Source organism: Propithecus coquereli, unplaced genomic scaffold (assembly GCF_000956105.1).
Source record: "Propithecus coquereli isolate 6110/MARCELLA unplaced genomic scaffold, Pcoq_1.0 Scaffold15, whole genome shotgun sequence".
In the NCBI taxonomy this organism is placed as follows: domain Eukaryota; kingdom Metazoa; phylum Chordata; class Mammalia; order Primates; family Indriidae; genus Propithecus; species Propithecus coquereli.
In genome coordinates, this window is record NW_012139413.1 from 875,733 (window position 1) to 900,064 (window position 24,332).

Genomic DNA, 24,332 nt, shown 5'->3' on the forward strand with positions numbered 1-24,332 from the left:
CAAAATATTTCATTCCTTAACAATCCCAGTAGGTGAGATAATGTTATATAAAAAGAGAGTAAGAGCAATGTACAAAATTTACTCCCAGTACAGAAGGTCTGTGTGAGCTTTTTGCTAAGTGTCAACTTCTCAATTCTACCTCCCTAGTAGACAATGCACTTCCCAGGACTCTCCCTGCAGTGGCACTTTAGTCTGCACAGACTGGAGGGCAATACAAAGGGCTAACACAAACAAAGAAGAGATATGGCTGTTTATTGTCACTTAACTTTAATTTTATATACACAAAAGAATACCTGTATTTGAAGAAACATTTCAAGAATTCATGGTTCCTTGCCCTACTCTTTGATTTGTATATATATATATTATGAAATCCATTTATTCTAACTTTCAGAGATAAATGAATATTCTACAATTTGAGATTCACTAGGAACTTAAATACCATTTTACTATTTCTGGCTTACCACCCTTTCCTCCCCTGCAATCAAAACCAGAAAATGTGATACTGGCAGTATCTTAAATGTTCTTACCACAAAAAAAAAAAAGGAAAAAAGAAAGAAAGGAAGGAAGAAAGGAAAAAAAGAAGGAAAGGAGGAAGAAAGGGAGGGAGGGGGGAAGATGACAATGTAATGTGAAGTGATGGAAATGTTCTTTAGCTTAATTTTGGAGATTATTTCACATTTATGTATATCACAACATCACATTTGTACCTTAAATATATACAATTTTTGTCAATTATATCTCAATAAAGATGGAGGAGGAGAAATCCGCAGATTGTCATAAATGCTCCGTGTAAAAGTAGTATGTAATTTGAAAGGAGTTGTACACAAGAAACAATAAACATACTTTTTAATTACAAAAAAGAGTATGACATGAAGCATATATTCAGTAAATATTTTCTCACTTCTTCATTCAAATCTACAGTTGGAATTTTATAAGATCCTAATCTACAAAGATCACTTTTCTTCTATGTTAAGACGTAAGGTACACATATTTCAATAATATTAATATGGAATAGAAGAATGCTCAATGTTAAGAAAACATACTCTATGTCATGCTGCTTTTAGTAAGCATAATTTGACCCCGATCATATCCATGTCTGGATAACAATAAGTCATGTCACAGCGATGTCTGTCTTGTGAAATTATCTGTGTGTGTGTGTGTGTGTGTGTGTGTGTGTGTGTGTGTGTGTGTGAGAGAGAGAGAGCGAGAGAGAGAGAGAGAGAGAGAGAGAGAGAGAGGGAGGAAAAGGGAGGAGAAGGAGAAGGAAAGGAGAGAGACAAAAGAAGCAAACTTGGATAAATCTCGAGGCTCAAATACTGAAGAGAAAAAGTCATGGCTCTTTCTTCGTATCTTCCATATCAGTCAGCACAAGTGTTTAAATTTACTGAGTGATAACTCAAAAGATGTGCTGAATAAATCATTGCATGAAAAATTCCTAATATGAACTCATGGTTGAATCATTATACTACAGTATTTACCTTCAAAGCAGAATTCCTTTAATTAGATTCTGTATTATTTACATATTAACAATTAGACTCACTTTTATATGATTAATTTTCATTTTTATGACTATCTGATTATAATATCATGAAGAAAGGAAGTAGCAGGTTGTTTTCTGTTTTCCCTCTATCATTTCTGTCCAGAGGCTCTAAACATTGAGTGACCACTCTAAAGTAAGTGACTTGGGTAAATATAAGTTAGGTCTATTTTATGTTTTGTGGTTATCATAACTTGGGCCGTTACCCTCCTAGACAGATACCAATATTTATTGAGCTAACATGTAAATTTTGAAATCTACCAGTGATATTTCTAAATATAGATCTGATCATCTCCTTTCCTTTGCCTATAAGATAATACTTAAATCCTCAACCCATTATATGGGTTTTTGGTCCTCATTTTTATCTCCAGGCCCTAGGATTATTAATCTATATAAGGTCATTGCCTGGCACAGAGCCTGCTTCCTAGAAGGTACTCGATAAATGTTTGTTGAATACATTACTGCAAAGTGAATGAAGTCTGTGACAAATCAATGCAGCATTAAATGTAACTGGTGTCATGTCATGTCTCTATCTAACCATATTTACTGTTTAAGTATTAGAATTTTAAAGCCACCTGACACAGTGAGTTTAGGCATTTCAAAAAGCAATGACTACAGAAGAATAAATAAAAGGTCCTTATATGTAGAAAGAAGGGTAGAAACCTGAGATATAAGCTGATCTAAATGATAGTGGGTGAAGAGAAATAAAAAACTATTTTTAAATAAGTATGAAAAGAAAACATAAGAGATTTCTGTTTATAAATTACACAGAAGCAATATTTAAAATAATCCAAGTGTTTGTTTGAAATCACAATAGATAAAAATATTGTCTAGTTTTTAAATGTCAAGTTCTCAGATAGAATGCATAATCTGAAGACCCTAATCAAGCTGTTTCAGCAACTACCCTTACAACATACTTTAAACAGCAAAATATAATCTAGTGTTCAGTAAAATAATTTTAAGATATATGTCAAGACTGTACATAATAGAATTTTAGAAATTAATGTAAATCATCCTGAGTTCTAGATAATTAAATATTTTAAATGTCTTTATGTTGAAACATTTTACAAACACACTACAAGCACAGCATTTTGCTATAGAAAGGCATACCTGCAGAAGAGTTGTTCTGTGGAGCCTTAGTGCCCCCTTCTGGTGAATTTTAGCAAAGCATCCGGAACAATAATCTTCTCCACATTCAAGGCACACCTTAAAAGATATTTTTAAAAAAAATACAATCTTATACTAATATGATTTTAAGAAAGTGTTTGCATGAAAATGTTATTGTTTTAATATTTTTTTGTAAAAATGACATGCATATATGTCTTCATAATCGAGGACCACCCCTCCCTTCAAAAAAAGCCTGGGACAGCTATTTGGCCCATTAAAGATTTAACTCTTTGAGGAAAACTAACTTGTAAACACTAATTATTCTCTTAACAAAATAAATATAATAACTTCAATGTAGGTTTTAGGTGTATATGTTAGATGCATATATGTGTGTGCAATTTCTGAATAATTCATAAAACAACCAGTAGCTGCAGGTCAAACTTCTTGACCTGGTAAAAACTATATGGTGTTATCTTTGTGTGAAAAATCCTTCATTTTTATGAGCTTGTTTATCTTTCTGTATGGGTTTACATGACACAGTTTCAAATGATATGCATACTATTTGCCTCCAAAAATCCGCATATACTTCCTTGAAAGGTACTTCTTCACTGTTGTTTCTCAAAATATGGCTTTTAAAAAGCGTTCTTAGAAGAGTCACCAAAGGGAAAAAAGGTATAAGGAAAAAGGAACTTAATATTTTTTGGATGGAACTACATCACCATGTCAGCAATTTTATGACTGATAAAATATAATAATTATGAGCAAATTTATATTTATCTTCCAATTCTTTATGATGTTAAAATGTAATTTTTCAAATGTGTGGATGAGTTGAATAATGCAATATACCCATACCTATGATGGTGCCAAGCAAGACTGAAAGGAAAAAGAAAAGAAAATGGAAATTTTCCTACAAATGAAAATACTACAATTGTACTGCTGCTTCAACACTTTTGACAATGTGACAAGCAGCAGTGTAAAAGGCTAAGAGCCCTCATTTTATTCACGTTGGCCCAGGCTGAGAAGAACGAACGGTAGCACGGATGAGAAAGCATGAGGGCTTGGAGAGATGGTATCAGAATGTCTATGTCAAGGTGATCATAGTTCCTTCAATCCTCATTCATTTCCTCTCAGAGTGCCCACCTCCACTCTCCCCACTCCTTCCTTTCTTCTTCATGTCAAGGAATAATAAGCATAAAGTAGATGGGTTCGGTTGGCAAAAGGCCAACCAAGCTCTTCTGCCTCGTACTGGTCATTGGTGGACTGAACTGTGCAATAGAGTGAAGCTTCTCCAATTGTAATATGCACGTAAATCACCCGGGATTTTGTTACAATGCTCTGATGCAGTAGATCTGTAATGGGACCTGAGATCCCGCATGCTAACGAGCTCCCAGGTGATGCACATCCTAGTGCCATGTGGACCACACGTTGAGTAACAAGGCACTAGGATGCAAATGACATAGAAAAGTAGACTACACTTATATTAAAAACCCAAAAGGAGACTTTTAAGTCCATTGTGTTAAAAATCTCCATGTAATGACATGGTTTCCTACAATAATGTTGACAGGTTTATCAAATATAAAATGATTAGAACAACACTAAAGAAATGATTTAAAAAGTAAAAAAGAACTATATGTAACTAAAAGGAACTAAAAAAGGAGACTAGAATCAAATAACAATGACAATACCCACATTTAGTGAGCACTTAATCACTGTTCTAGAGTAACAGTGAGATGTTATGTTCCATCTCATTTAATCCTCACACCAACCCTACAATGTTAGAATGAACACTGTATCTTCATTGTGAAGATGAAGTAACAAAGGAACACAATGATTGAGAATTTGTCCACAGTCATACAAGATAATCGTGGTGGAGACAGGATTTCAACCCCACAGTCTGACTAAAAGCTCAAACTCTTAAACATGACACACATTACCAATCATTAAATTAATCGGAGACCATTCACTGAAGTACTAATCATTTACAGATAGTCCTTCACTTTTAATGGGATTATTGCCCAATAAATTCATCATAAATTGAAAGTAACTTAAGTTGAAAATGTATTTAATACATCTAACCTACCAAACATCCTAGCCTATCTTAAATGTGCTCAAAACACTTACATTAGCCTAAAATTGGGAGAAATCATCTAACACCTATTTTATAATAAAGTGTTAAGTATCTTATGGTGTTTTACCCACATAACCACATAGCTGATTAGGAGCTACGACTTGCTGCCGCCGTCCATTATCAGAAGTATCTTTCTGCACTTCACTAGCCCAGGAAAAAATCAAAATTCAAAATTTGAAGTGTGGTTTCTATTGAATGCATATCACTTTGCACCACCATTTTTGGAACCATGGTAAGTCGGGCACCATCTGTATTGAAAAATCTTGATAAAATCTGCAATATTATAAAATCTAATATTTCCAATGACTGCACGGTCTGGTATTTATTAAAATCCAAATATATTTTTTCAAATATGATTAGCTATATGGAACCGAATTATTTATTCAAGCAGAAAAAAAAAAAATCACTATCCCTAGAACAAGAACTAGCTAATCCTACCCTTTCAACTGGTGTTTCAAGAGCTTCAGTCTTTTGGAGAAATGGAATAAAAACATTATCCCAAATCCATAGTTTTAAGTATAAAATCAATTTTAAAACTATAATTTTAGGCAGGTGAGGTGGCTCACACCTGTAATCCTAGCACTCTGGAAGGCTGAGGTGGGAGGATTGCTTCAGCTCGGGAGTTCCAGACCAGGCCAAGCAAGAGCAAGACCCCGTCTCTACTAAAAATAGAAAAATTAGCCAGGCTTGGAGGTGCATGCATGTAGTCCCAGCTACTCGGGAGGCTGAGGCAGGTGGATCTCTTGAGCCCAGGAGTTTGAGATTACAGTGAGCTATGATGACGCCACTGCAATCTACCCAGGGCGACAGACACTCTGTCTCAAAAAACAAACAAAAAAAAACTATAATTTTACATAATTATATGGTTGTTATATTAATATAGACTTCAGAATGCACTCTGCATAATTTTTACTTAACATATCTGCTAATATTTTAATGAATTTCTCATAAATATTTGGCACTGTTTTTACAATATAACATGGAAAACTGAAAATCAGTTTTAGCATATAATTCTAAGCCAAGTATTTGTTAACAACAGACTTTTAATGAATGTAGCCAAAAGGATATTTGTAGACTGGAAGATCAAAGCTGGAGTTGCAGAGTAAGCTGTTATATTTTGTTATACAAGCATATTTGGATTTAAATTGGGTTAAAATGACCGCCAACTGGAAAATCTTTTTAGGCAGTTCGTATAACTGGCAGAAGCATGTTAAAAATGTAAATAAGGACTCCATTCCATCACAGATGTTTCCTCGATGATGGAATACCCAAGTGCAGTTTTAACAAATATTTGATGAATGCCAAATCAGTTGTACTAAGCCTTCAGAACCCATTTGAGTTTAATTAAATTATCCACATTTGCCAAATTAATATATAAGAAATTTGGAATTTGCGGGCTTTATCCTTGCCATCAATATATGTGAATGCATCTAAATATAACGGCTTATTGTTATGTTTTTGACAACTATCATAGGATATCATTTTTATTTCAAATCAAAGAACATCCTTTCTTAAATTCTTAGCAAAATTTCTTACAAATGTTTAGGGCCTAAATCCTGGCTTCTGTATAAAACGTTTTCAGGCCTATCTGCTCGCTGATAACTGCGCACATTATCACTCTCGTCTGCCTTCCAGTCAAGGTGCATGCTATTTATCCTGTCTGGGATATCCTCCTCCTTACTTTTTCTTCTCTCTAGAAAAACAGATCCTTTATTTCCAGGTCAAGCCCTATCTACTTATGCCACACGGTTCAAGTTCTATGGCCTTTGAAAAGTGCTCAACACAAAGTAGGATTCACAAGAAATATTGATTCATAGCTCCTATATGTTATAAATCCTTTTTCAGGTCACTAACAACCAACCTCAACAATTCAATTAAACCAGTAAGTCCCTTTTAGCTCTCATACTTCCAACTCAAAGAATATTAGCATTTGTTTATATTTTTTACACATTTCTGGATAGTTGTAGTTTGTTAAGATTCCTTCAATTATTGTCCACCAGTATATCAATTAAGAAAATAATATGATGTAATAAAAAGAGCATTATGCTACCGAGAGCCAGGTTTTACATTTAATATTGTTATTAGCTATTTATTAGATACATAGCATTCTAACTCTTCGAGTCCAATTAAAACTGTCATTAAATAAGTCTAGCAACATAGCCTTAAGTCAGAAATGATTATGGCTATGTTCTCTGAAACTATAACATAATCTGGAAATATTAGTTATAAATAATCATTAAATTCTTTCAGAGGGAAACTACTTCCTACCTATGTGTAATATTTAAAATTGTAAAAGATACTGGAGTATCATCAATGCTACCTGAAAGGAAAATATGTCTAAATTAAGGAAAAATCTATGTTAGAAAATAGTTCTTAAAGAAACGATTCACTCAACAAATTTTGGTGAGTGTTTACTACACTGCAGGCATAATTCTAGGTGGTGGTCACACAGCAATGAAAAAAACTATATCTACACCCACACCCTTAGGAAATTTACATTGTAGATAGGTAGAATATAAACAAATAAATATATATTAACTGGTGATAAACATTATATAGGTGGATGAAGTCGCTTCACAAAACTAGAGAGTACAACTCAGCTTTTGCTACTTTGTAAAAGGCTGTCAGAGTAGGTAACCTTTGAGTTGACATATATCAATATGAAGAAAGTGTGAGGGAAGAATATTTATTGGAAAGAAATTAAGGGCTCAACTTTGAACACGTTAAGTTAGTAATTCCTACTAGATATCCAAGTAGAGGTGTTGAATACGCAGTTTGAGTCAAAAGTTCAGGGAAGAAATTTGACGTAGATGTGTAAATTAGAAAATCAAAAATATAGATATGGGCTTTCAAGACAAGAGAGTGGGTAGATTTATCTGGAGAGTACATACAGATAGATAAAGAAGAAGCCTAAGCACTGAGACCTGTGGCACGCCAACATTAAGAGGTCAAGAATACAGAAAACCAACAAAGAAGACTGAGAAGAAACAGGTACTGAACTAAAATGAAGCCAAGAGCGTACGATGTCCCAGAGGAAGGAAGTCATAGGTGAAGAGAGAGATACTGTATCAAATATTCCTAATAAATTAAGATAAGAACTGAGAGTTGAGCATTTTATTTAAGAATGTGGAAGTCTATGGTGACCTGGATAGGAGGAGCTGCTGGACAGTAGTGGAGACTCAAGACTGACTGGAAAGAATTCAAGAGAAAATGGAAATCTAACAATTTCACTTCTCGATATATACTCAAAAGAATTGAAAACAGGGTCTTGAAGAGATTATTTGTGCACTCATGCTCATAGCAACATTACTTACAAAAGCCAAAAGGTGGAAGCAACCCAAGTGTCCATCGATGGCTAAATAGATAAACAAAATGTGGTATATCCATACAATGACATACTTGGTAATACTAATGAACCTACTACTGATTAACATAGGTGAATCTCCATGAGGAGCAAAAAAAGCCAAAAAATGTATACTATCGCATTTCATTTACACAAAAGTTCAAGAACAGGCACCTGTAAATTTAAGGTGTTAAAAATCAGAGTAGTTGCCTTTATGGTGGGGATTGACTGGAAGGGGCACATGGGATCTTTCTGAGGTGAAAGTAATGTTCTGTATCTTGATGGGGTGCATGCATTTGTCAAAAGGCATCTAATTGTACATTTAAGATCTGTTTTACAGTAAGTAAATTATATTGCAATTAAAAATAGACACTGACAGCAAGTACAGACAAACCTTCAGAAGAGTTTTACAATAATGGGGTGCAGAGGCAGATTTGGAGGTCAAACATAATTTTTAGTGTAGTTTTGGTTTTGGTTTTAGTTTTAGATGGGGATACTGCAGCATGTTTGTATGCTAACAGGCACGATCCAAAGGACAGAGGACAAGCTTTAAAGAGATGCCCTTAAGAATGAGAGGATGGGCCGGGCGTGGCCACGCCTGTAATCCTAGCACTCTGGGAGGCCAAGGCGGGAGGATTGTTTGAGCTCAGGATTTCGAGACCAGCCTGAGCAAGAGCGAGACCCCGTCTCTACTAAAAAAAGAAAGAAATTAGCCAAATAACTAAAAATCTATATAGAAAAAATTAGCCGGGCATGGTGGCGCATGCCTGTAGTCCCAGCTACTCGGGAGGCTGAGGCAGGAGGATCGCTTGAGCCCAGGAGTTTGAGGTTGCTGTGAAATAGGCTAACCAGGGCACTGTAAGGGCAACAGAGTGAGACTCTGTCTCAAAAAAAAAAAAAGGAATGAGAGGATGAGATTCAGTGAATAAGTATAGCTGCTGTCCTTATCCAGCAGCACGCACACTTCACGCACAGTAACAGCAATGAAGAAAAAGTATAAGGCTACTAAAACAAATTAAGTTAGGATGGGTCTATGAGGCCATATGAAATTCTATTCTAATTGCTTATTATAATGCACATACTAGTAGAGCAGCTTTGTTCTCACACTGTCCACAAACTTTCCCTTTTATCTTGGGTTTTTCACTTTCAAAAGAATTTGCCATTTTATAATTAACTGGTTGTTTCACTGGCCCTGGAAGAAAAAAAATGTTAGAGCAATCACTTTAAAATATGTTTAGTTTTCTGATTGATAAAGTAATGAAACTATGCACATTTCCCATTTCTGGATCAAACTGAAACCGACATACAACAAATTCTAAACATTTATCATATTACATATTTATAATAAATATATGTGTATATAAATATGTAATAAGTATTATATCATACATATTTCTAGAATTTCTTCTACCAAATTATCTTAACCACTCAAAATTAAATGTGTTTATCCTCCAGAAAGACATATTATTTCCTTTGGAATTACTACAAATTCAAATTGTATTTTTGGTTTTTGCTGTTGTTAAATGATTTATTAAAATATAAAGCAATTTTCAATGTTCTTTTAATTTCTTAGAGTGCAATTTCAATTTATATCAATTGAATAAAATTTATTTTGAAAATCCAAGCGTCATTAAGTTGGGAGTTTAGAATCTTCATATGGCATGAACAATTCTAACACTTTAATTTTATGTGTAATTCAAATATAAAAGAAAAAAATGTATCTTTAACATCTAATAATATTATGGTAAACTATTTACCTTGAATCTGCTCCTTCAATAATTTTAATTTCACTTTTCCTGCAGAAAGCTGTATTGATAAAATAGATATTGTTTGTCAGGTATGTATTCTCTTTATTCAAAGAAAGTTTAATTAAGTTACTAACAAAAATATTAGAAAGTTGTAACATTTTGTTGCATCTTGAACAAAAATATTTTTGAAAGAATAATATGAAATTAATAGGAGATCATCACTAAAGCACATGTAGACCTCTTGATAAATTATAAAGAGAAATTTATAGAAAATAAAATAAATTTTGGAAATAAATGTAAACCAGTTTTTTAAAAACATAAAATATTTTTAAACAAAAACCATTGTATGTCATCATAAAATGATTTTAAGAAAATGCTAGTATTCGAATATTGTAAAGGTTTAATAATTCTTTTCTAAATTCCTGCTCTTCCTCAAACACACAAAGTCTAATATTTGTGTAGACTAAATCCAAACTGAATTGTGACTGAGCCACTCTGATTACATAACTGTAGAAACCAATATTATTATCTTATTTGCCCAATATAGACAACTACATGTTTAAGCAACACAGACTTATTAACCTTCAAATATATTATTTGTGATCCCTGACCTTCCTATAATGTAGCCAAAAAATTTGAGTAAATATGATTCACTACTAGGTATTTCAAATGAATAATCACTTAAAATCCTTGGCTCTTAACATTTTAGGAAATAAAACAGGCTTGCCACTTGAACATACTTGCCTTGATCTTATTAAAACCAACATTTAAAGTACACGAACGAGCATGGAGGATGGTGTGCATTTATATAGACACTGTCAATTCACGCCTAGTTTTCAATTTGCAATTTGCATGCTCAATTGCTCAATTTGTACATGAGAATATGAGAACAATGGCTGTCTCTATATCTATGGCTGCACCAACTACAGTCATCTTTGAAAATTTAGGCCTAATTATTCTCAGTGAATCTAGTGGTTTTGCTTCAAAGGGACACTTATTGTTCACATTCTTTAAAGTAGCTGCCCCGATGCTATGTACCAAACAAAGCAGAAAGAAAATAGGATTGAAATAATCAATTTTTCTATGAATCACGTTTTTATTTTTGAACTGGTAATGTTACGCAAGTTACAGATAATTTAATCTCATTTTTCATAATCAAATTATCCAATATGATTACCTTAATGATACATCTGAATTGAAACCTGATCAGTGTGGTTATAGGTTACCCCGGACAGAATGGATAGATATGCCAAAGCAAAATGAACAAATTATTAGGGAAATTTTACAATTTGTTTTTATTACTATGAGTAATATTTTTCTGCTCTATGAATACAGCCATATTTACTTCAAATGATTCAAATTGCATACAAATATTTGAATGAATAAACTGCTAGCTGCTATTTTTAGACAAATAGAATTTCCTCATAAGACTGAGTTTTTATCTGTTTCGGAAAGGGTTGGGGGTGGAGTAAGGTTGGATCGAGGATGCACATATGCGTGCACTCACATGTATACACACACATATAGACATATACACATATCTGCATATGTTTATGTATATGTATGTATATGCAAAACATCAGGAGTTTGATATACTAAAGCCTGTGCCTTATTAACCCACTTATGCCTCCACCAGTAGATGTCGAAGGGGTGCTGTCAGAGGCCAGGCTGATTTAGTGGATCTACCACACAGGCATAGCATCTGAGCCAATGGGGTCAGACTGAGCTGCCGTTATCAGCTCCCTGGCATTCACAAATGCCTCCAAATCCCCACCAATGCCTTAATCTACCACACTGGGCCGAAACTTTCTACAAGCCACCTTTTCAGATATTCTCATTCTCAACCCAATTAGCTCCTGAACCTTTGCTATTCTTTACTGATTGTCATTCCAGCCAGGCTCCTCTATCATCCCAGAGAGTCCCTATTAAAAAATAATTTACCTATCTCATGCTTTAAACCTTTCCTAAAAATGTTTCATCTAAAAGTTTACATCAACTGAAACTCACCTTTCCTTAGGCACAACGTTTTCCAAAACACTCTCCAGAGGAACTAGTTCCTTTTCCACTCCCTTTCATTCACCAGGAGAAAAGAAAAATTTTCTTCCTATTTTCTCTTCAATGCTGCTTCCAGAATATTGTTCTGCTATCATCATTCAACAAAGTCACTTCTACCAAAGCTCTTCACCACCTGCTTAATACCTTTACCAATATCTAGAGTCCTTTTCCACCTGAACTTCAGTAATGCGTTCAGTATGTCTCTCCATCACATTTCTGGCATGTAATTTTAGAGATTTCAACATACATGTTTACCTAACTTCCTGGTACCAAAGATGCTCCAACATGCTGGCTGCTCTGAACATCTAATGCCTCTTCAGCCACCCCACCATTGTGACCAAAGCTTGCACCTAAACAGCACGCTGAATGGCCACACCTTCAAAATCCCAAACTCAGAAGTTTCTCAGTGCTAACCTCAATCACCCTGCCTCCTTCCTCTTAGAGCTCCCATATCTACCTACCATTGTGATGAAATAATACTGTCAGGTCTCTTACAAATTCATACTGAATAACCCCAGTGGGCCCTTATGGCTTTTCAGCAATTCGCTTATTCATTTGCTGTTAAACCCCAATCGTGATTCCCACAGTGGCCACTCCAAACCTTCTCCATTCCTGAGAACTCAAATTCATCCCATATCCCCTACTCAATCTGAGCAGACGATATTGTCTTCAACCTTACTAAAAATGTTGAACTCTTCCATTACGACTTTCCAGTGTCCTACCTCACCACCCGTCAAACACAACCTCTACAACTTACTATTTTATTGCACCTGTTAATTCTTCCACCTTTCTTGTCTCAGAAAAATAGTGTCTTTCTTTCCTTGGTAAAGGCCTCTTTAATGAAACATCTCTTCAAAGACCACACACTCAGCAACTGGCACCTCTCTCATCTTCATCTTTAGTCTTTTCTCTACTAGCATGTCCATCTCTCAGCCTACAAATTGGCTCACATAATCTCCCCAGTTACAAAAATCAATATAATAAAGTCTTTCCTTGATCCTGTTAAACCCTATATAGGTCACCCTCTGCTCTCATGTTCACTGCAAAGATAATCTTTGCTCATTGCCTCCCACTCTTTTCAACCACTTAACATCTATTTCACATCTAATAATGGCCCAATCATCAAATTCAGTTTTTTAATTCTCATTCTCTAGAAACAGACATTTTAATGTGATATTCACATAATATTACAAAATGGTTTCACATATATTTCCTCGAAACTCTGTGAAGTATTCAGCAAATACTATGCATGTTTACAACTGTGGTAATATAGGCTCAGAAAGGTTAAGTGATTTGCTTAACATCACAGAGTTAATGAAATGAGAATTTCAGAATTTCAATCTATATAGTCTAATGCAGTTTCTCAACCTTAGCACCATTGACATTTTGGGCCAAATAATTCTTTGTTTTGGGGGTTCTCCAGTGTATTGTAGGATATTTAGCAGCATCCTTGGCCTGTACTCACTACATATCTTCAGTGTAAAGAAAAAAAAAAGCCCTCTCAGTGGTAACAACTGAAAATGTCTCCAGACATTGCCAAATGTCTCCTGGAAAGCAAAATAGCTCCCTAGAGAAAAATCGGTCCAAAGCGATACTCAAAACTTTTTTCACTACACAATGTATTCAACAATAGTGACTTCTCCATATTTTCTAAAAAGGCCTTCCTTTACTTGTGTCTTCTATAAAATTACATTACTTTGATTCTACTCCTGCTATTCTTTTTCTTCTCAGGCTTTCTTCGGTGAAGAGTTGGCAAATTGTCTTGAACAAGCCTGAGAGCTCTCATTCTAAATCTTGGTCCTGACTTTTGACCTTGAGCAAGTTATTTAACTTCTTTGATGTTAAGTTACTTCATCTGTCAATCTGGAATAATAACAACTACCTTGTAGGAGTCAAGTAAACACTGAATGAGAAAAAAGGAAAAGCAGCTAAACACTAAACTGTTGACTCGTATTAAAACATATCAAGTAAATATTAAAGTTCTCTTTGCCAACATATTCCACACTCGGGCTTTCCCTCACAGTTGTATTCCTCACACTTCTCTTCTTTTTATAAATTCTTAGAGAGGACAGTTACTTCCTCAAAAGAAACATCTATTTATGACTACTGCATTCTTGGCTAATTTCCATATTTTGTTTTATAATGTACATAAGACATCATACGTATCATAACTAAGTATATAACTTAGTATATAACTAAGTATATAACTAAATTCTATTTATAAGCAAATAGAAGTACATGTGTAGGAAGTCCATGCTCAAAATACACGCTTTTCTGATATGTTACATGATTAAAACAGTTTGGAGACCACTTGGCTCTATGCTCTTAACTCCAAACATAATGGATATTTAAATAAGATCAACCATCATAAATTATTACCTTAATCTTGCCATCCTCCTGCTCAAAAAATGTCAGAGAATTCCATTCACCAAGTAAAAATATTAAGACTCCTAAGCCTGGAATTCAAAGCCTTCTACTTTCCTGCCTAATCTCATTTTCTAGACCGACACTTCACAGCTCCCAACCCCCCAAGCTTTTATCTTCCTAGTTAATTATGACGTTTCTGGGGACTGAGATAATGATTTATTCATCACTTTTTCCTTATAAATATACTTAGTTGACTATCAAATATTTGTAGAACTAAACTATTATTTCTCAAGCACACGTTGTTCATATACTGAGTGATTACAGCAAAAATTACATACCGAATTTTGCCCTAAATATTTTTATGCACCTCATCTTTCATATTAGATGAGGACCTCTTTGAGAACAAGGACAATTCACTATAAAACAAAGAAAGCATTTAATAAATGAAATTAAATAAAAAAGTCAATAACAGAGTCCACATTTTTAATACATTATATTTACAATTATATCTGAAACTTTGAATGCTATTGCAAAAAGAAAATGGAAAGTGCAAAGTGAATTATAAAACTTTTAACACAAAAATTAAAGAAACCTATTTCACTCAGGGCATGACTCTAAAGAATAGAATGCCTTTTTGAAGCCAAAAAGTTTAGAAGTGCAGAGTAAGATGTCTGTAGATGCCAACTGACCCAATGAAAGTTTAATGATAGATACATAAAAAATAAAAAGCTGTGTAAGTTAATACTTACAAAGTCACGGATCTTGCACAAAAGAATCCAGAAGCAAATGTTTTCTTTACTTAAAGACACTTATCTGGTTATAATCTTAAATATATTATAATGTTATATTTTATGGGTACACTAAAGATAAAGCAATTCTATAGCTGGGAAACTGAAAAGTATTTTTTTCTTGGGTTTCTTCACACATAAAATCAACATTAAGTGAATAATAAATTATAATTCAAGTAGAATGTAAAAACATTAAACAAATATGATATAAAGTTCTCTCATTGGTAAAATCAAATAACATTAGCTTTCACCTTAATATAGAATAATATAGTTCTATTTCCCATACTTTAAACCAGAAGCAAACTAAATGGAAAAATTCAATTTGGAATTTGGAAAAAATCAGAATGGAAAAATTCAACTCTAGGTAAATTTTTAAAAGTCAACTTATAGATGAAAAATAAAAACATAACTGAATAATGAAAGTTGCCTATTACCCTACAAACAAAGGAATTAAAGATCTAATAATATGCAAACTTGTTAAAACAAGAGTAGTAAATTCTTGAGTTTGGAAGGAAACACAAGATCTGGAAAACTAATTTGTATCTCTTGCTTAGCAAATTGCCTGAGAATCAAATGGTATCTTCTTACCTTAATAAAATTTCTTCTATTCTGTGACATCATGTGTGATTGATTACCCAATTTGCCCACTTTTCCAGATTTCCAATGATATCCACTTGACCTTCAAGATATATAAACACAATGAAATGTAATTACTAAATACATGTCTCCTTTTTTTTTTCATTTCTCCTTTTAATGAAAACAAATATAGTTTCTTTGTTTTCAAGAAATGGAAATTCAGTTGTTAACATGTAACAAACAAGCACAAAATGAAAATGAAATATCAATAATGCCTCAATATCTTCAGTAATTTTAAAATGTGGCTCTACCATATTTGTAACTTTTATGGAAATGAATAAAAGTGAAATGCCCAAACACAAATAAAGAATTCCATTTTTTTTTGATATTCACAATGACTAAAAATAGCTTTACTGACTTATATGAAACATTACAGGCTGTCACACATGTTTTAAAAGCGAGTGTCTGCAAATGTACAGAGGAAAAGCAAACAAACCAATACTCAAAAATATTCAGCAAATCTAGTAAGTAATGAATTCCTTATTAAGACCCCAAATGAGCTCCCTCATTGAAATGTAACAAAGATTGCAAAACAGGCACACTTTAGTTTTACAGTTTTCCAAGCACTTTTACTTGAGACTCACTTGATTTTTTTGAAGTCAACAGGGCAAGGAGTCCAATTCCCATTTTAAAAATAATGAGACAACAACTTGCCCAATGTTGCATAGACAATAAATAATTAAGATTAGAACACTGATCTTCCTGGCCAATGAGTGGCAGGTTCTCATTCTGGCTATGATATTTAATATCTGTGTGATCTTAGAAAAGAATGTAACTATTCTGAAAACCAAAACACATCTAGAAATTTTCCAAAGCTAAAGAAAACGCATTCTTGGGAGCTGATTCCAGGAACTCTGATTCCCAGTAAATACCATGATCCATTGAGAAGTACAAACGAAGTCCAAATCAGTGAAGCTAAAAGAACTGGCCACTGGATTATTAAGAGAAAAGCAGCAAGACCCACAATAAACCTTGTCATCTGGGATGACATACAACATGAGAAGCTTAATGCTCTGGTTATTAGAAAGGGTAAGTATTATATATGTGCCATAACGATGAATACTAATGAGACTATAATAGACATATTGGAATTTTCTTTAATGGTTCAAAAAGGTACTTCATGGATATTTAATGGTCATCACTCTGAGGACCAAACAAAATTAAATTTACTATACAAAGAATTTGGTAATATTTAGGACCAGCAAAAGCACATAAAACATGTATTCTAATACTCTGTAGAAGAAGGTTATAAACTTCTGATACCTGTTTGGAAAACAATTTCCCAATGTCTATCACAATGTAAAATGCACATATACTTTGACCTAAAATTACAGAGGTAGGAATTCATCCCACAGATATCCTTGCATATGTAAGCAAACATACATGTAGAAGTATGACCATGGCAGCATTTATAATCACAAGATACTGAAAACCAAATGGTATTATATATCTGCACAAAGAAATATTACATAGCCACTAAGAGAATGAAATAGATCAGTGTGTGCTTATGTGACAAGAGCGCTAACATATATTAAATAAAATAGTAGGATATGAAGTAATTCCCATATTTTTACAGATGCTCTCACTTGTGAAAACATAAGAGAAAAGACACATCAGATATATACACTTACAGCACACATACACACATTCATATACATGTATGTACAATGATGTACAAAGATAAATTTGTGGGGAAAAAATGTGAATCATTAAAAGTGGTGCTAGAAAATAAGCTGGAGTCAGCCTAGAGCTAAGAAGAGATCATTTTCATCATGTAACTATCTGTTCTATTTGACTTTTATTGTCTTTATTTATTATTTCATAGTAAAACAACAGTCTTAGTAAAATTAGTACAAATATAAAAGTATAATATTGGAGATATTATTAGACAGCTCTCTCAATAAAATTTCAACTGACTAGCATTTGTTAAAAATATTTCAAACACACTTGAAGGTTTTGATTTTGATATAAATACAAACAAACTCCTGCCCCCAAAAAGCCTTTTAATAAATAAAAATGGGATCTATCTTCTGGGATACATTCTTTCCCCTCGTCCTTGGACAGCAACTCCAGGCTCCCAGCCTAATTTAGACTCCAGGACTTACACCAGTGGCCCTCCCAGGTCTCAGGTTGGCCTCGAGCTGAGAGTTATAACATTGGTTCCCCTGGTTTTGAAGACTTTGGACTGAGCCACACTACCAGCACCTCAGGGTCTCCAGCTTGCAAGTGGCCTGTCATGGGATTTCTCAGCTTCCACAATCACAACTGCCAAGCCCAATGACTCACTAAATGTGTCTGGCAATGACAAACAACCAGAAGCCTCAGGGCCTGTCCTTCAGATGAGATAAGCTTGGCCCCAGATGAAAACAATATAAAAACACCTCCTTCCCATAAATTTAAAGGGGAGGGAGACAAAGGAAATAATGAAAAAGCAAGTACCTAATGTGTATTAGGCAACTTGAGACATGCCTTGTATTTATTATTTCATCTTCAATCTAATCTATAAGGTAGGTATTATCATAATCAGCTATTTATGTAACAGGAAATAGATGATGTAAAGCAGCCTAAGGGAAGCAAACTGAGCTGGAATTTTACTCATGGAAGCAGGCAGGAAATTGCTACTGGAATAAAAGTCACATGTAGCTACTGAGAAGTCATCTACACTAGCCTAGGTGGAGGTAGGAATGGGTGAGGAACAATGTCATCGTGGGCCATTACCTATAGTATTTTTTGCAAAGTTAAAGAGCATTAGCAAAAATAGAAACATGTTGCTATTCCTTAGTTGTCTCTAATCACTCTAAAATTCACAATAAGTAGCAACCTGTGAATCCAAATGTTCGATCAGAACCAGTTCAGTTTACCTTGTCCTCTTTCATAATACAGCAGGTAAAGTTCATAAATCTCCCTGGGGTGTATGATTTGAACCCAGTTACTGACATAAAGACAAGTATCATATTCCATAGGCAAATCAAAATTTCTTGCTCATAAGATTTTGAGTCACTATTCCACAACCAAAAAGCACCAAGTTTAAGAAATATATGCCTATATATATATATATTTACACACACACATATATGTATATACACATACACACACATACATATATACTTATCTATAATATATATATTTAGGTATATTAAATATATACATGTATTTATTTAAAATAGATAAATAACAGTGGTCCTAAACACAAACTGATATTCAGTTGCTGTTGATGGCAATCTTCTGAGAGCAAAGAGCAAAGTTTGCATTGTTGTCCTAAACATTCCAGACCGTAAATTTTTGAAAAGCATAAAGTAAAAAGAGAAATAAGTAAGAGTAAGAACAAATAAAGTTCAGAAGAAACAAAAGTAATGATCATTTTAAAAAGCAACATGCCCCATATAAGTGGCACAAAAACAAAAAGAAGGAATATAATATTGCTTGTTCCTCAGGGAAAGCCAGAAATTATCCATGCATTAAACATTTTTATTGGAATGACAATAGTATATAAAATATACTATTTTACTCACTCTCTTTCTTCCTTTTGTTTGTTCATTGTTGATCGGAATTCTTCCAGCTTCTTTGCCATCTCTTGGTTCTCCAACTCTAACCGTACTTTCTCCATTCGCAGTTCTTGAGCATTTCTGAAGACGTAAGATTTAAATGTAGAATGTTCATTTGGAGAAAACAAAAAATAAAGAAAAAAAAAACCCAAGGCAAAGTAATTTTATATAATCTTTTGCTGTTAAAGTAAAAGTATTAATAATAAATAAGTGATGTATTTCAACTATTTTCTTTGTACTTCTCTGAAATATGGTTTATAAAGTTAGCATTTGCCTTTCATTAATATTATCTTTAAGTAAGGTATCTCTGCAAATCTTAAACTTTTATTTTATCTATTACATTGCTAGAGGTTTAAAATCATATTTAACTTCATTTATGAGCCATGTTTTATATATGCACAAATATCTATGACAAGCAAATAGAAAACAAAAGAAAAATTATTTTCTAATTTTCATGCTGTCTTGCCTCTAACATATTCAAGTAGTTTGAAGTACAATATTTAAAATAATAATGTTTTATACATAGGTGAAATATACATTTTTATGAACTAATCATCTTGGAAGCCTTAAATAAATCTCTACCTTTATATCATGTACTTATTATATGGGGGGCAGGGGGAGAAGGCAGAACCTGTCTAGAGCCTATTAGGAAGAAAGCCCCTAATAATGTTTTCATACAGGAGATTCCTGTACAAGAGATTTTGACAATAATATCTTAGGCTCATGAAGCTTTTGACACAAGCCATTTTCTTCATTTTACAATTCTGGTCTCTTATCAGCACTAGTCACTGACTCTCTCTTTCATAGAACTAACCCAAAGTAATTCTCTTTTATTATCAATCATGAATTTAAATCTCTTCCTTCATTATTACATTAGTGCTTTACCTTAATCAAGTAGTGTGGGCACCCATGCATGCTATGGCATGGGTCCAAACTAAAGAATAATGGAGATCAAAATAGGAAATTAATTTATAGAGGTAGTGAGCAGTCACCCAAGAGCAAGTGGACCAAGGATATGTCCCCAAATGGACACAATCCAGGGAGATATATAGCAAGTGATATGAGGCAAAGGCTGTCCAGAGGGTTCGGAGAACCTGGCCAAGACATAGAGAGAGGCATTATTTTCATTATATCTACTCCACAAGAAATAATTCAGTTCCTACTACAAACAAGCCCTGTGATAAGTGATAGGATATGAGAAAGAATGGAGCTTCCAGTGTGGCAAGGAATTCAGACAAGGATGAAAATAACTGAGATACAGTGTGACGGTGCTCTCATTGGGGAAGTACAGGGGGCTACCTGAGCACAAAGAAAGAGCACATACTCCAGCCCTTGGACTGCAGGGACAGTTCCTGGAGAAAGTGAAGTCTGAGCTGAGACCCTAAAGAACAAAAGAACTTAGCCAGTCAAAGGGAGGTGATGAGAGCAGTGTTCTAAGAAAAAAGTAGTGTGGATACAGGTAGGAAAGGGCAATGTGTGAATCAAGGAAGTCGAAGCTCCCCATGACCAGATATTAAGTGCAGGATGGAAAATGTGGCAAGTAATAACACTACTGAGGTGGACAGTGGTCTGATCACGAAGAGCCTTGTAAGCCATGATGAGGAATTGGTATTTGTATTCTATGAACAATGAGGATCATTAAAGGGTTTTAAGAGAATTGATCAGACTTGCATTTAGAAAGATCACCCAGGCTGTATCATTGAAAATCAATTAGAAGGTACAAGGCTGGAAGCAAGACAGCCAGTTAGGAGGCTATTCCAGTAATCTAAATAATAGAAAGATTATGCTGGTCTGGCTGAGTAGAGGCAGTGGAGAGAAAAATGGGAGCTTTTGAGATAAATAAGGAAACACAATTAACAACTTGGAGACTGACCAAAACAGGTGACTACCAGGGAGGGGACAAGGAAGGAATCTAAAATAATCCCAGGTTTTCTGCTTGAGCAGCCAGGGGGACAATGGTGCCATTTTCTGAACTAGATCACAATGGGGTGGGTGGAGGCACGATTCAGGACCAGTCCGCCAGCTGATATCCCTGCCTAAAGTCTCAACAGCCCACAACACTTTGCACGCTGCTTCCAGAGGAAGAGTTCAAAAACACAAATGTAATTGTGTCACTGACTTGCTTACAAGACTTTTAATGTTTCTGAAGTCTCACTGTGGTAGAGGAAAGGGGTAAGACCGAAAAAAAGGACTAGCCCACTAACCAAGTGGTCAAGTGTAATGGTTGGATTCTATGGGTCTCACAGAAGACAAAGGATTCCTTTTGGAGACAGAGTTAGACACAGAGCCAGAGGCAGGCAAGGCTCCTGAGGAAAGCTAAGGTTGACCTTTGGCTTTACTTATTTATTTTATGATTTAAGAGATTTAATTAAGATTTCCAAGATGATCATTTCAGCAAAAATGTATTTTTTTGCCTATATAGAAAAAATGTTGTTTAAAATTTTATGCTTCACGCTATTTGAATACATTAGAGACAAGACAGTATGAAAATTAGACAATAATTTCTAATCAACGCAACAAATCCAAAAGCCAGAACTAAAATTGAAATGGGTTCAAGCTGGAAATATGGTAGAGAGGAGTGGACGATGCCAAATTTTCAAACAATGTGAAGACAATTGTTAAGACAATGTCAAATGAAAAAGAGCTTAGGACAAGAAAAGGGTGAGAAAAAGAATTCCACAGCACTTACTGTGGAGTGGGTGTCCCTCTCTCAGTTTTTAATGGGTCTGTGGATCATGGGTGGGTCAGGGAAACATACAGGTCCAGGAAACATGTTTCACCCTCATTTCTAAGATAAATTCCAAACTCCTAACCATGGCTTACATGTTAGTTACTAACTAAACTCTGCCCTTTTCTCTAACTTTGTTCTTAGCCAATTGGCGATGTCTGAAAAGTCCCCAAACTATGTGGTCTCTCTGCCTTTGCACAAGTTCCACCCAATAACTACCCAACTAACTGCATCTCTCAGGCACAATTGGGATACCTTCTCACTCCTGCCCTACCAGTTTAGGCCATGTTCCTCCAAGGTCCTGTGTGTACACAGCACACCATGCTTCATACTATACTGTATCGTCAACGTAATTTTACTCATTCATATCCTATGCAAGCTACCTGAGTGCAAACACCATGACTTCTTCCTTTTGTAGCTACCATTTCCTAGGACATTGTGTAGAATATGAGCACTTAATATATGTTTGTTGGATGAATGTTTATAGGTATAGACACATAGACTTGAAACACATCACTGAAATCAAATAATGCTTATCCTTTTCTCTTTTTCTATTAAAAAATTGGTAGTACTAGCAATTAGATAGTTCCCCTCCCCACCAAAAAAATCATATATCTAATAATGATAATGTCATAGACTTGTATAACATTTTCCAGTTTACACAATGCTTTTGCTGCCAGTGTCTCAAAAGAAAAGAGAGCATTAGAAAAGCTTTGAAGACACTGAGGAATACAAGAGTATTGATCTGGATCAGGGAACTCAAAAACTAAAATTAAAAACTGACAGTTTATCACCACCCCATGCTGGATGGCTCTTAATGATATTTGAAAGGAAGGCCCTGAGTATTTCCAGTGACTCTATGTGATCTCAAAGGGGAACAATGGGTTGAACCATCCCATATCCCTGTAATGTCATGAAATTCCCAGGACACCCAGAATTATTTGGCTCTGGCTGAATGCATCTCCTAGTCAATCTATGACAGAGGGTACCCCTCCTAGGAAAAATAAATTCAACATAATGTCCTTTAACTATGTGAAGGGCTAGGGTATGTGGTGCTTTCTATTCCCTGTTTAAAGGTTTCTCACTCTAATAGTCTCCCTAAATTTCAGTTTCTCCCTAAATTTCAGGGTGATTCTTTTTAAACTATAAGGGTCACAAAAATATTTTTAACTTTCTGTTATAGTGCTCTAATAGGTAATGAGCCCAAATTTTATTTATAACTTGTCACTTTGATTCTTGTGGGATAAATATTTTTAAATATCATTTTTAAACTATTATAGATTTATAGTATTTCAAACCTACTCTCTTACAGATAAAAATACAGCATTGTGAAAAAAATGGAAAGAAGAATTCACAAAATTTGAATTCAACTCTAAACAGTCTCATGTAAAAAGAACAGTTTAAATTACAACATACAGAAACTTTGACAACTATCTCTATTTAAGAAATATATTAATAAATATATGTGTACTTACTTATATTTTAGCTTTACAGAATTTCCAGGTTTTCCCCATGGAAGAACTACAAAATCTTTGGTGTTCATGATTACTGCCTTAATATTTTCTAAAAATTATTGGGATTTGTACAAACTTCTGAAAAAAATAACAAAGAAAAAAGAATTATGCCATAATTAAACAGTGTAAGTTACAAATTCAAAATTCCACATATCTCAGGAAAATTTTAAGAACAAAAATCTGTATGAGGGAAAAGGTCAAATAGCAAAAAATTACTGTATAGAGTTGACCTTTCATATCCACAGGTTCTACAACCATGTATTCAACGAATAGCATATCCAAAATATTCAGGAAAAAAACAATAAAAATAACAAAAAACAATAAAAAATAACACAAAAAATACAGTATAACAACTATTTACACAGCACTTACATTATATTAGGTATTAGAAGTAACCTAGAGATGATTTAAAGTATACGGGAGGTTGCACTCAGGTTATTTGCAAATACTATGCCGTTTTATATAAGGGACTTGAGCATCCTCAAATTTTGATATCCACAGGTGGGGTGGGGGATACTAGAATCAATCCCCTATGGATACCTAGGAATGACTGTACATTAAATACATTACAAGTTATTATAATTTCATATACTAATAAAGTTAGAAAGGTAACATATCTGATGGGGCTTACATGTCACCAATATTTATATACAGTGGACCTTTGAACAATGTGGGGATTAGGAGAACCAATCCCCCATGCAGTTGAAAATGCACATATAACTTTTAACTCCCCCAAAACTTAACTGCTAATAATCTACCATTGACCAGAAGCCTTACTGATAACATAAACAGTCAATTAACACATATTTTGTATATGTATTATATACTGTATTCTT

At 34.3% G+C, this 24,332-nt stretch overlaps 1 protein-coding gene across 1 annotated transcript in view; it reads right to left on the reverse strand.

The window, feature by feature from the left end:
• Positions 1-23,525, reverse strand: part of ZBBX (zinc finger, B-box domain containing) — a 114,431-nt gene extending 90,906 nt beyond the window's left edge. Inside the window, exons 1-6 of the mRNA XM_012640159.1 lie at positions 23,458-23,525; positions 19,222-19,335; positions 15,662-15,752; positions 9,873-9,921; positions 9,198-9,307; positions 2,648-2,743 (exon numbers count right to left, since the gene is read on the reverse strand). Coding sequence (XP_012495613.1) covers positions 2,648-2,743; positions 9,198-9,307; positions 9,873-9,921; positions 15,662-15,752; positions 19,222-19,335; positions 23,458-23,525 — 528 coding nt within the window. The remainder of the gene's footprint in view (positions 1-2,647; positions 2,744-9,197; positions 9,308-9,872; positions 9,922-15,661; positions 15,753-19,221; positions 19,336-23,457) is intronic.
• Between the last annotated feature and the right edge of the window lie 807 nt (positions 23,526-24,332).